The 13,502-nt window shown below is 38.4% G+C and overlaps 1 protein-coding gene across 1 annotated transcript; it reads left to right on the top strand.

The window, feature by feature from the left end:
• Nucleotides 1-2,414: 2,414 nt before the first annotated feature.
• LOC142357013 (uncharacterized) lies at nucleotides 2,415-9,710 on the top strand (the record flags this gene model as incomplete). The annotated part of the gene is made up of 3 exons (XM_075408733.1): nucleotides 2,415-3,813; nucleotides 4,240-6,168; nucleotides 9,529-9,710. Coding segments are annotated over 3 exons (3,510 nt in total), but the record flags the coding sequence as incomplete, so codon positions are not given.
• Between the last annotated feature and the right edge of the window lie 3,792 nt (nucleotides 9,711-13,502).

Here is a 13,502-nt window from a genome sequence, read left to right as displayed (position 1 = left end):
TAAACAAAAGGGGGATTAAAAAACTGATATGACTCAGGGAAACATTTCAGCTTCAAAATTTTTTGATAATAAACACCTCACTGTCCCCAACTTCAAACAAAAATATGCTAAAACATCTGCAGAGAAAAATATGACGAAATACCTTTCTCCAACGAATTTATATTTCTATTTTATTATCACATCTGGAAGATGGATACTAATTCTGAGCATTTTGTCAATTAATTAGTTTGCTTAGTATGAATGGCTTAGGTGGCTTAGATCATAAACCACTCTAAATTTTACAAAAAAAAATCGAGCATTCACTTTTACGCAATCAAGAAAACAGAGTTTTGCTGTGAATTCAGTTATGGCCATTGCGTCACAGGAATACCAAACTAATAAACAGAAAATCTGAATGAAAAAATTACTGCCAGAATAATCATTGTTGAAACATTCCATATTGTAAATTTTGCAAAACAGTTGTGACTGAACAGTTCTATGCAGTAAAAATTAATTAGTGTTAAAATTAGAAAAAAATGCTTCTATTAAATAAATTTCAATTAAGAAGAGATCTTGTTGTATTGCTTTGATGGTTAGATGATGAAAACGTGAGATTGTATTTTTTAGTATATCCCCGTTATTAACGACATGCATTAGGAACACGAACAAATTCTGTTGGAATGGCAATGGGTACCACTAAAATAAGTGAAGCAAAAATCCGATTAAATGTTTGACCTAAAGTGGTAAGCTATCGAAAGTTTTATCTCCGCATTTTTTAGGAAGAAAATTAATTTGACCTCTTGGATGTCTTTTTTTCTGGTAGAAACGTTTCAAAGTTCCTTTTTATCAATCCAAAATTCAATTTCTTGTTCAATTATGAGATCGCAGAGTCTTACACAAAGAAACCTTCCCCCAGCAAAAAAGTAGCAATATTTCACGATTTTTGCAGTTGAAATAATTTGTAAAGTTCGCGAATCACGAGTTATTGTCATCCAGACATGTGATATATCGCGAAGATCAGAATTTAGAGTTTAAGTTAAAATTCCGATAAAACAAAACTTTCTAAGCTGATGTTGAGAAAGTAATTTATTTAATGGCTACTAATTTGAACTGAATTGTTTCTTCAAACTCGTTCATACCACAAGTTTATAATTGAACATAAACCATAAGTTTGAGCAATTTACTCGACCTTCCCACCATCAGTGATTGCTACAATCGAAATCGCTGATCCTCCCTGTTGATAATAATGACACGTTCTCAGGTTATGAGAACAATGTGTTGTGTAAACAACTGAGGTAAAACTTGTCATATACGGCAACGGGAAAAACTTGTTCATACGTAAGGTGCAAAATTAACGAATATCAGTTTATCTATATCTAGACGGTTCTTTAAATTTTCATACTGACAGCAACTATAAATACCTGTGAATTTTTGTACTTTTAGGCCTTTTTGAATTCAATTCGTAAAAATATAAATTTCTTGTTACTCGTGCTAGAGATCACGACAATGGTGTCCAGACAACCGACTGACCAAATATGGGATCTGAAAAATGCTGAATCCTGTACTGCCTGGATTCTTTTTGTGCTGAAATGTCGCGCAGAGAAGAAAGAAGACAAAATCAACACCGACGGTACAATATCGCACCTACAATTAACAAAAACTTTTCTTAGTGTGTGCGAACAAAATGCATATCTGAAATTTAGGAGCCTTATGATCCCTAGGAAACTACTGCAGACCCTTTTTAAAGAGATCAGACTCTAATTCAAAACTACCCTTCTCCCAAAGTTATAACGGCAGAAAGGGCTAACTTTCTGTCCATTGTCCAAGGCGTCGGAGAATCCAATGATCATTTTCTAGCGCGCCTAAGAGAAGAAGCACGTGTTCAAGCACAAGCTTGATTTCCTTAATTTGTTTTGATTGATTGATGACTTCTGATTTGTTTTGATTTGTAAAATTTGCGGGTTTTATGTTTTACCCACGTGTGCAACCTAGCAATTCATTGTAATCTGGAAATCTCTTGAACACGCTAAAAGGAAACAAAAAATACACCAATCAGATGTAAGTACCGAATCTGATAGCAGTTCATATCAGACATTTGACACTAATATCCGAGACCAACGGAAAACACAAAAGAAAACACAGCGACATCAGCAACAATCAAGACAACGAAACTTACATCCTTTTACCAGGAAACAATCATCAAATAAAATCACGCCTTTACACAGAAGAAATCAACAGACAACAGACTACGACAGTAATTATCTGCAATCAACAGACGATGAAAGCGACGATCATCAACAAATCGACAACATCAGACTAAGCAGTAACCCAACGCATTATGGACTACAACCAAAAATACAAGGAGCCAGAAAAAGAGAAAGAAAATAGACAAGAGCCATGATGTTAACCTTGCTTCAACAAATACCCAATTTCAGGAGACCCAAGGTCAAGGTACTTCAGATATTCACGAACATGTTCAAAATCAAGAACAGCAATGTCTTCAAAGCATCGATTTCTATCAAGATGCGAACAAAATCAATAGAGGTAACCAATCAAATGAAAGAGAATTGAGAAGAAAAGCCGTCAACAACCTAATCCCAGAAACGAACAACAATCTTGGCAATTTTAATCTAAACGCACAGGACCAAAGACTACCAAATTACATCAACAGAACTGGCCAACAACCAGACAGACAGTTTCAACATACACAGACAACAGAAAACATTTTCTTGCCACGACAAGCACAACAACAACATGTCACATCCACCATTAATCTTCCAAAAACTCAACTCAAATCCTTCAGCGGAGATCCATTGAGATGGCACGACTGGTTTAGTTTTTTCAAAGCCACAATACATGACAATGTAACACTGACAGATGCCCAACGGATGACATATCTTCAAAACGCCCTCACAGACAGAGCCAAAGACAGCATTATTGGATACTCATACAACGGAGAGTTTTATAACGAAGCAATGCAAGAATTACAAAAACGATTCGGGAAACCACAGCATGTTACAGCAGCTTACCTTGATAAGTTGGAACAATGGCCCAGACCGACCATTAATAACCCCGAAAGTTTTGTATCTTTTGCAGCGTTTCTTAGACAAATGGTTCAAACGTTCATACTTCACAATTTCACATCAGATCTTCAATCCTCAGCTGTCCTTAAGATTGCAAAAGATAAACTTGCGCCAACAATGATAATCAGATGGAACGAATACGTCCTTAGACAAGCTATTGTTCAACCTAATTTAATACATTTTAAGGACTGGATCGATAATTATGCAGAAGCTTGCGAAGATTTGTCAACATCACAAAGACCAACCAATCAAGAAAACAGTTCGTCTAAAAAATCAAACAGACTCTTCCAACAGCAAAGTAACAAAAGATGCCCTCTATGTGGTTACAGTCACAACTTAGGAAAATGCAACCAATTCCTCAATAAAGATATTAACGAAAGACAACAAACAGTAAGACAACTGAAAATTTGCCCAAATTGCCTCACCGAACACCCAAAAGGACAGTGTAACAGTCATTACCGATGTCGAATCGAAAACTGCAACGGATTTCATCACTCAACAATTCACAGAAACAACTTTAACAGTTCACAGACATTTTCACCAAATCAGCAACAGCAAAGAAACCAACAGCAACAACATCAACAACAAACAAACAACCAGGTTCAAAACCAATCTGCAAACAATTATCACAACAATCGTGGTCTGCAAAACAACGGACACCAAACACAGATAACCGCAAACAGATCACAGTTTCAACCAAATGGATTCAACTATGGAAGAATGGCTGGTTACAATCATAACAACAACACACGTAATTTGTTTGGTCAAAACAATAACAATAACCGTTTCAATCAGAATTACAATCCCAACAACAACAATGGAAGCACCTTCAATAGAAACTATAACAATCCGAACAACTTCATGCCAAATACAAATTCACGACAACAGAACACCGGACATTCTCATAACCAAACAGACACACAAAATCAAAGCCAAAGGCAACAGAACTTTAACAACAACAACAGCAACCCACGACCACAAAATTACACATGCAGCAACAACCAAATCAGCTCGTGGATACGACCTCAAGTTCAACTTCAAGCCATTCCGGTTATCCTTTACACTGAAGACGTATCAATAGAAACATATGCTCTTTTGGATAGCGGGAGCGACAACACACAAATAACAAACTCAATGGCAAAAGCACTCGGAATAAAAAACACAGATCACATTGCAGTACCAATTTCTTCACTTTACGGAGAACATATCATAACATCAACTGAAGTTCTTCTGGGAATTGGATCACTCAACAGCACCCGACCTCTTTTCAACCTACCGGTGTACGCCACGTCAGCATCTGACTTTCAAATGCCGAATGTACCCGTTGAGATGTTGAACTCTATCTGCGCCGACTACGATCATCTTAACAACATCACATTTCCACAAATACGAGATAACAGAATAGGAGTTTTAATCGGAGCGGATGCCTTCATAGCAACAGTACCACTTAAATTCACAACAGGACCACCAGGAACCCCATACGGAGTCTTGACGCAGCTTGGATGGACCGTTACAGGACCAATACCACAGAAATACAAGCCAACCAGTAATAAACAAGAAATCAATTACAACATCACGCTTTACAACAGAATTAAGAACCCAGAACAGGAAATAGAGAACGACATGCTTCAAATGTTTTGGACAATGGAGGGAAAAAGTTTAGTGAGCGGAAAAAAGACACTGACAGCAGATGACAGGAAAGCTCTTGAAACACTAAAAAGGACGACATGCCACAACGGTTCTCGTTATGAGATCGGACTACCTTGGAAAGATGACACTAAGCTACCGAACAACTACTTTCTTGCCAAAGCACAATTACAGTCACTTGAAAACCGATTTCAACAGGAACCAGACCTATTTTGTCGTTACAACCAAACCATCGAAGCAGACATCGAAAATGGATTTGTTGAAGAGACACAACGTCAACCCAGTTTCATGAATTCACAACTTTGGTATCTCCCACACCACCCCGTTGAACATAAAATGAAGAAAAAAGTAAGACGGGTCACAAATGCAGCTTCAGTATACAAAGGACATTCACTTAACAAAGCTCTTTTGACCGGACCAGATCTACTATGCAGCCTTGTTGGACTTCTTCTGAGATTTCGGCAGTACAAGATTGCAGTAACCGGTGATATCGAAGCGATGTTCATGCAAGTTGCCATCAGAACAGAAGACCAAGACGCACTAAGATTCTTGTGGAACAAAGATGGAGAAGAAACAATTTTCAAGTACAAGAGACTAATATTTGGTGCAACTTGTTCCCCTTCATGTGCAATCTACATACTCCACAGATGTGCGGAAGACAACAAATTAAGTAATCCCGAAGCCTACTCAGCCATAAGAAACAATTTCTACATGGATGATTACCTTCAAAGTTTCAACACAACCGAAAACGCAGTAATCACAACAACAGAGGTAAAGGATACATTACACAAAGGTGGCTTTAAACTTACAAAGTTTTTTAGTAACGACCCAAACACAGTCATGAAAATAACTGGAGAAAATAAAGACACAGCGATAGAGCAACGCATTTTAGGACAAATGTGGAATGCCAAGGAAGATATTTTCATCTTCAAAAGACCAGACTTAAAACTGGATGTCAAAAGCATGCAACAACGTCAATTGCTCTCACTCGCCGCATCATTGTTCGATCCCCTTGGAATCATCACGCCGTTTTCCATTAGAGTACGATGCATTCTTCAATCAATACTGAAACAAGGTAACAACTGGAACAATCAGATTCCAAGAGAGTTCCAACACGACTTACAGCAATGGGTCGACGAATATGAGCAGATGCCAGAGATTTCTATTAGCAGATGTCTGATCCCCAACCCAGATGCTAAGCATGAACTTCTAATATTTTGCGATGCATCAAGTACAGCAATAGCAACGACAATATACATCAGATCAACAAGCGCAGAAGAAATAACAACTCAATATGTTGTTAGCAAAGCAAGAGTTGCCCCCATTAAAACAACAACCATCCCGAAGTTAGAACTAGAAGCAGCAGCTATGGGAGCAGAACTTGCTTCTTTTGTTCGAAGCGAAATGACAGCACAGTTTGACAAAATTCAGTTCTGGACTGACAGCATGGCCACATTAGGTTGGATTAAATCAACAAAACACCAAAAAGTTTTTGTAGCAAATAGAATTGCAAAAATTTTAGCCAACTCTAAGTCAGAACAATGGAATTTTGTACCTGGTAAAATCAACCCTGCAGATCACGGAGCAAGAGGACTTTCTTGAACAGACTTGAAAGAAAAATGGCTGTCAGCGCCAAAATTTCTCCTAGAAAATCCCGTTCCAAATTTCCAAAAAGACCAGCAATTTACAGCGATAAACGTTTTACGTACAGAAAATTCAAACACAGTTATTGACACTAATGATTTCTCTAGTTGGAATAAACTTATGCGACGGACCGAAACAGTAATGAAAGCAGTCAATATCTTTCGAAAACGACCAGTCACATACAGTTACGAAGACGCACGACACCATCTATTGAGACAATCACAGCATAAAACTTTTTACGAAAGCATAAGAAACCTTGAACGGGAAAATGAACTAGACAAAAAGGACAAGTTATTACAGTTCACTCCCTTCCTGGACAAAGATGGTTTAATACGAGCAAGAGGCAGACTAAAGCACGCTAAAATACCCTACAGCCAGAAACATCCAATTATTCTTGACAGTAAGGATAATATTACCAAATTAATAATTGAGCAAGCCCACAACGACTGTAGACATTTTGGAACAGAGTTTGTCCGAGCACACCTGCAACAAGATTTCATCATTATAGGTCTTAGACGATTTTTGAAACAACTAAGTAAAACATGCTTCATTTGCCGACGATGGAGAGCACAAAATATCACCCCCTCATGGCCGACCTACCCAGTTTCCGATTCGCAGAAGCAGGAAAACAATATCCTTTTCTAAATGTTGGGTTAGATTTTTTCGGACCCTTTTTCATTGAGCACACAAATCGCAAATTGGAAAAACAATACGTATGTCTTTTCACCTGTCTTGTAACTAGAGCTGTGCATCTGGAGGTTTGTCAGACATTGGACACAGTTGTCTACTAGCCATTAGAAGGTTTGTTTCGCGACGAGGATATCCCGAGTTAATCATCTCTGACAATGGATCGAACTTCACATCAGCGAAAAAAATGTTGGATCTGAGCAAAATCAATGTGGACAACGACTACATCAAGTCGCAGCTACAGCAGCAAAATATTACATGGAAACTGAATCCACCTCTAGCCCCTCACTTCGGCGGGATATGGGAAAGGCTAATTCAGTCTGCTAAACGCACGTTGCTCATAATTTTAGGCAGCCAACAATTGAAAGCCGAAATTTTTCAGACAATTGTAGCCGAGACTGAAGGACTTCTCAACTCCAGACCAATTACATATGTCTCTTCAGACACCAACGATGAAGAAGCACTAACCCCTAATCATTTCTTATTAAGACGCCCTTACAGCCCTTTAGCACCGTTGACATCAACCAGCCGAACGTTTAGTAAAAAGGAGTTCTCTTACACACAAACAATACTGGATCATTTTTGGAAACGTTTGCAAAAAGAGTACACATCAGATCTTATCAGCCGACCAAAGTGGAGAACAGAATCAGAACAATTGAAAGAAGGTGATTTAGTCTGGCTCTTGCATGAGTTCACTCCGAGAGGTATTTGGCCAATGGGTCGAATTGCGAAATGCCATAATGGATTGGACGGACGAGCACGATCCTTCGAAATCAAGACATCAACTGGAGTGCTGAACAGACCAGCAGTCAAATTAGCTAAAGTTTTACACAATACTTGAAACCATTAAACTTTAAATTTCAAACGACGTATTGGTTTTAAATTTCCATAATCATTGTGTCCAAAGTCAGCGTATCAAATATTCAATTCACACAAGCTCAAACAATCGAGCTCAAACAATCATGAAGAAGTAACAACGCTGTGAAAATACAAAACGAAAAGAGAATTTTAACTTCCCCAAGTCCTTAACTTCCCTAAAACTACGCGAAATCCAGCTTAAAGTGTTTCTTTTTCCCTCACCGACAACAGTGATCATCAAGTTTTCGTTATTTTGCCCCCATTTGCTAGTTCGACAAAAGCTAACGTCTCCGGAATCCAACCCACATAATTTTGTCAACAGCCTTCAGATCGACGGAGTATACACCTTCACATCAACAGAGTTTACAGGATATACTGCCAACGATCTTCGATTAAACTTCAACTTTCACAGCCCCCATGAAGCCTAATAACTACTTTCACATATCCTTGTCATTCAACAACACAATATTCCAACCACCACACATCAAATTAAAACGTCGATGCAAACGTATGATCACCAATTTTCACCTACATATAGCCGGTGTATAGGTGTCGCCCCGGAAGAGTGTACAACAAATTTACACATACACACACACAGAAAGCAAAAAATGCCCTCAATTATGACAACAGAGCATCTTAACAGCTTCGACATTACAAAACAATGTTGAAATTACATATCAGCAAAAGAATCATGTAAACTTGATTGTCGAAATCTTAAGTTGTAAAATACAACAAGAGTATTCAGTTTTACCCTCATGCACGCGGCCCGGAGTGTTCAAGCACAAGCTTGATTTCCTTAATTTGTTTTGATTGATTGATGACTTCTGATTTGTTTTGATTTGTAAAAATTGCGGGTTTTATGTTTTACCCACGTGTGCAACCTAGCAATTCATTGTAATCTGGAGATCTCTTGTTAATAAGTAGTAAACAGCACGCTATTGTTACTTCCAGACTCTAAAAACAGTGACTAATACCAGGTAGGGAGTAATTGGTAAAAAAAAAGGTTTGTATCAGACGGCATCAAAGCTAAACCAACGATTCGTCTTTCTAAAATGATAGAAAACCTACAGTTCAGAAGTCAAGCAATGACTTTTGCGAGCAGATCAACAGGTAATGAACCTGTTATGGTGAAGGAAGAGGTTGGATTACAACTTCAAAAAGACCTTCAGGAAACCGAGTGAAAAATTGATTGGTAGTAAAGGCAATCGTCACCACTTGTTTAACAGACGTGGAGGTCAGCGACACAGTAGCAAGCCGTGTCCGGTGTTGAACAACAAACGTAACACCACTTTGCAAAATAAAAATCCAGCTTAGGTCAGGTAAGTCCGACCAGCACAAAAACTTCTGCGAGGAAGAGGTCAAGTTGTCTGGTCAAACATCTTCCGAAATGCAGATGGGAAAGTACTATACACGGGAAAATGGGTTTAAATTGTCAGCGACATGGGAGTACTTTACAGTAAAAGACCAGAAAATAAAACTGCAAGTTGATACCGGTGCTGATAGCACCGCGATACCATCTCTCGTCTGGACTGAGCTCAGTAAACCTCAGTTAGATGGGAAAAACAGACGTTCTGAGGCCTATGATGGTTATCAATTGACGCTTCTGGGATCAATAACATGTGATGTTCAGTGGAACGGAAATATATGCAACAACAAGTTGTAGTTGTGCAATCCGACAAAAAATTTGGACTACTTGGGAGAAAAATTTTAACCCAAAAAGGCATCAACACAGCATGTGATGCCAAACTAACTGCAGTCAAAGGATACAAAGCGCATGCGAAACTCATACCAAGATCACAGCCGATGTTCTGAAAGGCTAGAAAGATACCTCTACCTCTTCAAGACAGGGTCTGAGATGACGGCAGGACAGGGCATCCTGGAGCCAGTGAAACCAGGTTGGGTCACAAATGCGTCCACAGTAGTTTGGCAGATGAAGAAAAACGAAGCTATTAGACTATGCGTGGACCTGAGTGTTCACATTAACGCCACAGTTATGAACGAGAATTATTTAATCTGAGATATGGAGACCATATTCCATAATCTCCACGGTGCCTCTTACTTTGGCAAAGTTGACCTATCAGACGCAATCAAATCGAATAGGACGAGGATGCGAAAGAAATATATACAGTCAACACACCGCAAAGTTTAAGATGTGCAGGCTTCCTCAGTGCTGGAGGAGTTCTTCATCAATCTTCCAGAATTGCATTGAATCAACTCTCAAAGGAACCAATGGTGTGGTAATCTTTCAAGATGCTGTACTGGTATATGGACCGAAAAAGGAGTAATGCAAGAAACGAAACTTTGCGGTCAAAGTCAAATACGTGAGAAGAATTTCACCATCAATGAAAAGAAATTGAAATTTAAACTCGTCTCAAATTTAGTTTTCTTGGTTACTAAGTTTCAAAGGATCAAAGGAAAGACTAGCACCCGATCCTAAACATCAAAAACACAAACGAAAACGTTAAAAACATCAAAAACTCAAAACCACCATCGGATATGAAGCAACTAGTCTTTTGTCGGCCTAGCGATTTTTTACGAATGATACCAGACGATACTAGATTTTGCTAAAAAAATGTTACCTTTAAATGAAATTTGAAAAAAAGACTTCAGAGGAAAAAGAACAATAGAAAGCTTTCGAAAACAAAATTGAGTTGTGCTAACCCACTTGTTCAGCCTTACGGCTTGATGAAAGAAGGAACTGTGACAACAGACGTCTCTGAAAAAACAATAGGCGGGGTACTCTCACAGGAAGGACATCCTGCGATCTATGCGCAAGAAAGTTGTCACAGGCGGAAAAAACTACTCCAATATTGAGCGAGGGGCACTTGCAACTGTCTTTGGGGTCATAAGACTGAAATAACTTGCGCTTGGAAGGAGGTTTTCTTTACAAACTGACAACGAACCTCCCAAATCTCTTTGCACCAGACGAAGATTATCCTAGCATCAGCAAGAATCACGAGATGGGCTATAGAACTGATGGGATTCGACTTCGAATTGAATTATACAGCTGAAGAGCAGATCACCCACGTTGTTGCTTTGCGCAGACTAGATGTTGTTGACGACAACGACAATGATTAGATCTGCTGTGCTCTCGACAATATCTATTTTGTCCAATCCGACATGGTGTCCCAGTCAGACAACTTTACTGAGCTGCAATCGGACCGACTCTTCCAAGATATCATCGAAAGAATTAAAAGTTGAAACTGGAAACAGTTCTCAATACCAGAGAAAGGTTCCGAACAACAGAAAGACGCAATAACTATCTAAAACGGAATCATTTTTCGAGGGGTTGTGCCTTTCATTCCGACCAAACTAAGACATGTGGCGATGACCAAAGCTCATGAGACAAACCCATGCAAAAATGCAACTGAAACAACAGTCCGATTGATAGCATGCTGGACCGCCATTAGTCAAGATATTCTTTCAGATGTTAGTAAATAAAAGGAATGCCAAGAAAACAGACCTAGCCTTGTGAAAATCTACTTGGTTAGAAGCAGAAGTTTTGTAAAGACTGCATATGAATTGGGGTTACGCTAAGGACCAAGATAATATCTTAGTTACAGTAGACGCGGGATCCAGCTGGATAGAATTGTTCTCTGCGGGAAATAGAATAGAACCTCACAAACAGTGAAGGTCTACTTGAGTAATATCTTTGCAGGATTTGGGATACCAAAAAACGTTAGTATCAGACAATGGTCCCAAGTTTTTAAGCGGTGACAATGGTCTCAATCACTGGGGATTAAAAAGATGGATTCACCCATTTACCATCAAAGAGCAAATGGACATGCCGAGCGAGCGTTTCAAACAATGAAACTGGCATTTTAAGCCTGGATTCCAAATCTGAGTGTTTCATTTGGCGCTTTCCTACAGCGGGCTCTGATGACACACCGGAATACTTCCAAAACGCGGGGCAAAACTCCTGGGGAACTAATGATAGTAGGAAAAGTGAGACTTCAAGCAGTCATTGACTTTGATCTGTGTGAACCAGACCTCTTCAACCAACGAGCACATCAAGAGTTCGAGCTACTTTCATTATACTCAAAAAATGAACACTTCACTCATCCAGCCAGATAATTCAAACAAGACAGTGCTTGCCAGTGACAACCAAATTGCACGGCTGGAACCTGATGACATCAAGACCGAATCTACTGATCAGCAATCTACTGACTCACAATCTGAGAACATTAGGTTAAATATAAACGTTGCATCGCCTAACTGCAATGACGAAACTTCAGTAACTGAAGGAGAACAATCTTCATGAGCTACGAAAACTTCAATCAGAGATAAAACAGCCAGTGAGATTTGGAGAAGCTATCCCTTTAAATTTGCTTAAAAGAGGGAGGATGTGATATATCGTGAAGATCAGAATTAGAGTTTAAGTAAAAATGCCGATCTAAACAAAATTTCTTACCTGATGTTGGTAAGTAAATTTATTTAATGGCGAAAACTGAACTGAATCGTTGCTGCAAATTTGTTTATACCAAATGTTAATAGGTGTGCATAAACTATAACTTTGAGCAGTTTATTCGAGCTTCCCACCATCAGTGATGGCCATAATCTAACTCGATGATCCTCCCTGACAAGTTCTTAGTTTAGGAGTACAATGTTTTATCTACAAAAAACTACTACTTAGTATGAATTGCTTAGGTGGCTTAGATCATAAACCACTCTAAATTTTACAAAAAAAAATCGAGCATTCACTTTTACGCAATCAAGAAAACAGAGTTTCGCTGTGAATTCAGTTATGGCCATTGCGTCACAGGAATACCAAACTAATAAACAGAAAATCTGAATGAAAAAATTACTGCCAGAATAAACATTGTTGAAACATTCCATATTGTAAATTTTGCCAAACAGTTGTGACTGAACAGTTCTATGCAGTAACATTAATTACTGTTAAAATTAGAAAAAAATTCTTCTATTAAATAAATTTAAATTAAGAAGAGATCTTGTTGTATTGCTTTGATGGTTCGATGATGAAAACGTGAGATTGTATTTTTTAGTATATCCCCGTTATTAACGACATGCATTAGGAACACGAAAAAATTCTGCTGGAATGGCAATGGGTACCACTAAAATAAGTGAAGCAAAAATCCGGTTAAATGTTTGACCTAAAGTGGTAAGCTATCGAAAGATTTATCCCCGCATTTTTTAGGAAGAAAATTAATTTGACCTCTTGGATGTCTTTTTTTCTGGTAGAGACGTTTCAAAGTTCCTTTTTATCAATCCAAAATTTCTTGTTCAAATATGATATCGCAGAGTCTTACACAGAGAAACCTTCCCCCAGCAAAAAAGTAGCAATATTTCACAATTTTTGCAGTTGAAATAATTTGTAAAGTTCGCGAATCACGAGTTATTGTCATCCAGACATGTGATATATCGCGAAGATCAGAATTTAGAGTTTAAATTAAAATTCCGATAAAACAAAACTTTCTAAGCTGATGTTGAGAAAGTAATTTTTTAATGGCTACTAATTTGAACTGAATTGTTTCTTCAAGTTCGTTCATATCACAAGTTTATAATTGTACATAAACCATAAGTTTGAGCAGTTTACTCGACCTTCCCACCATCAGTGATTGCTACAATTCAAATCGCTGATCCTCC

Source organism: Convolutriloba macropyga, unplaced genomic scaffold, assembly GCF_964194025.1.
Source record: "Convolutriloba macropyga unplaced genomic scaffold, txConMacr16.3 SCAFFOLD_1910, whole genome shotgun sequence".
Taxonomy (NCBI): Eukaryota; Metazoa; Xenacoelomorpha; order Acoela; family Convolutidae; genus Convolutriloba; species Convolutriloba macropyga.
Note: the sequence above shows the minus strand (reverse complement) of the source record. Positions and strands in the feature narration are given on the sequence as shown.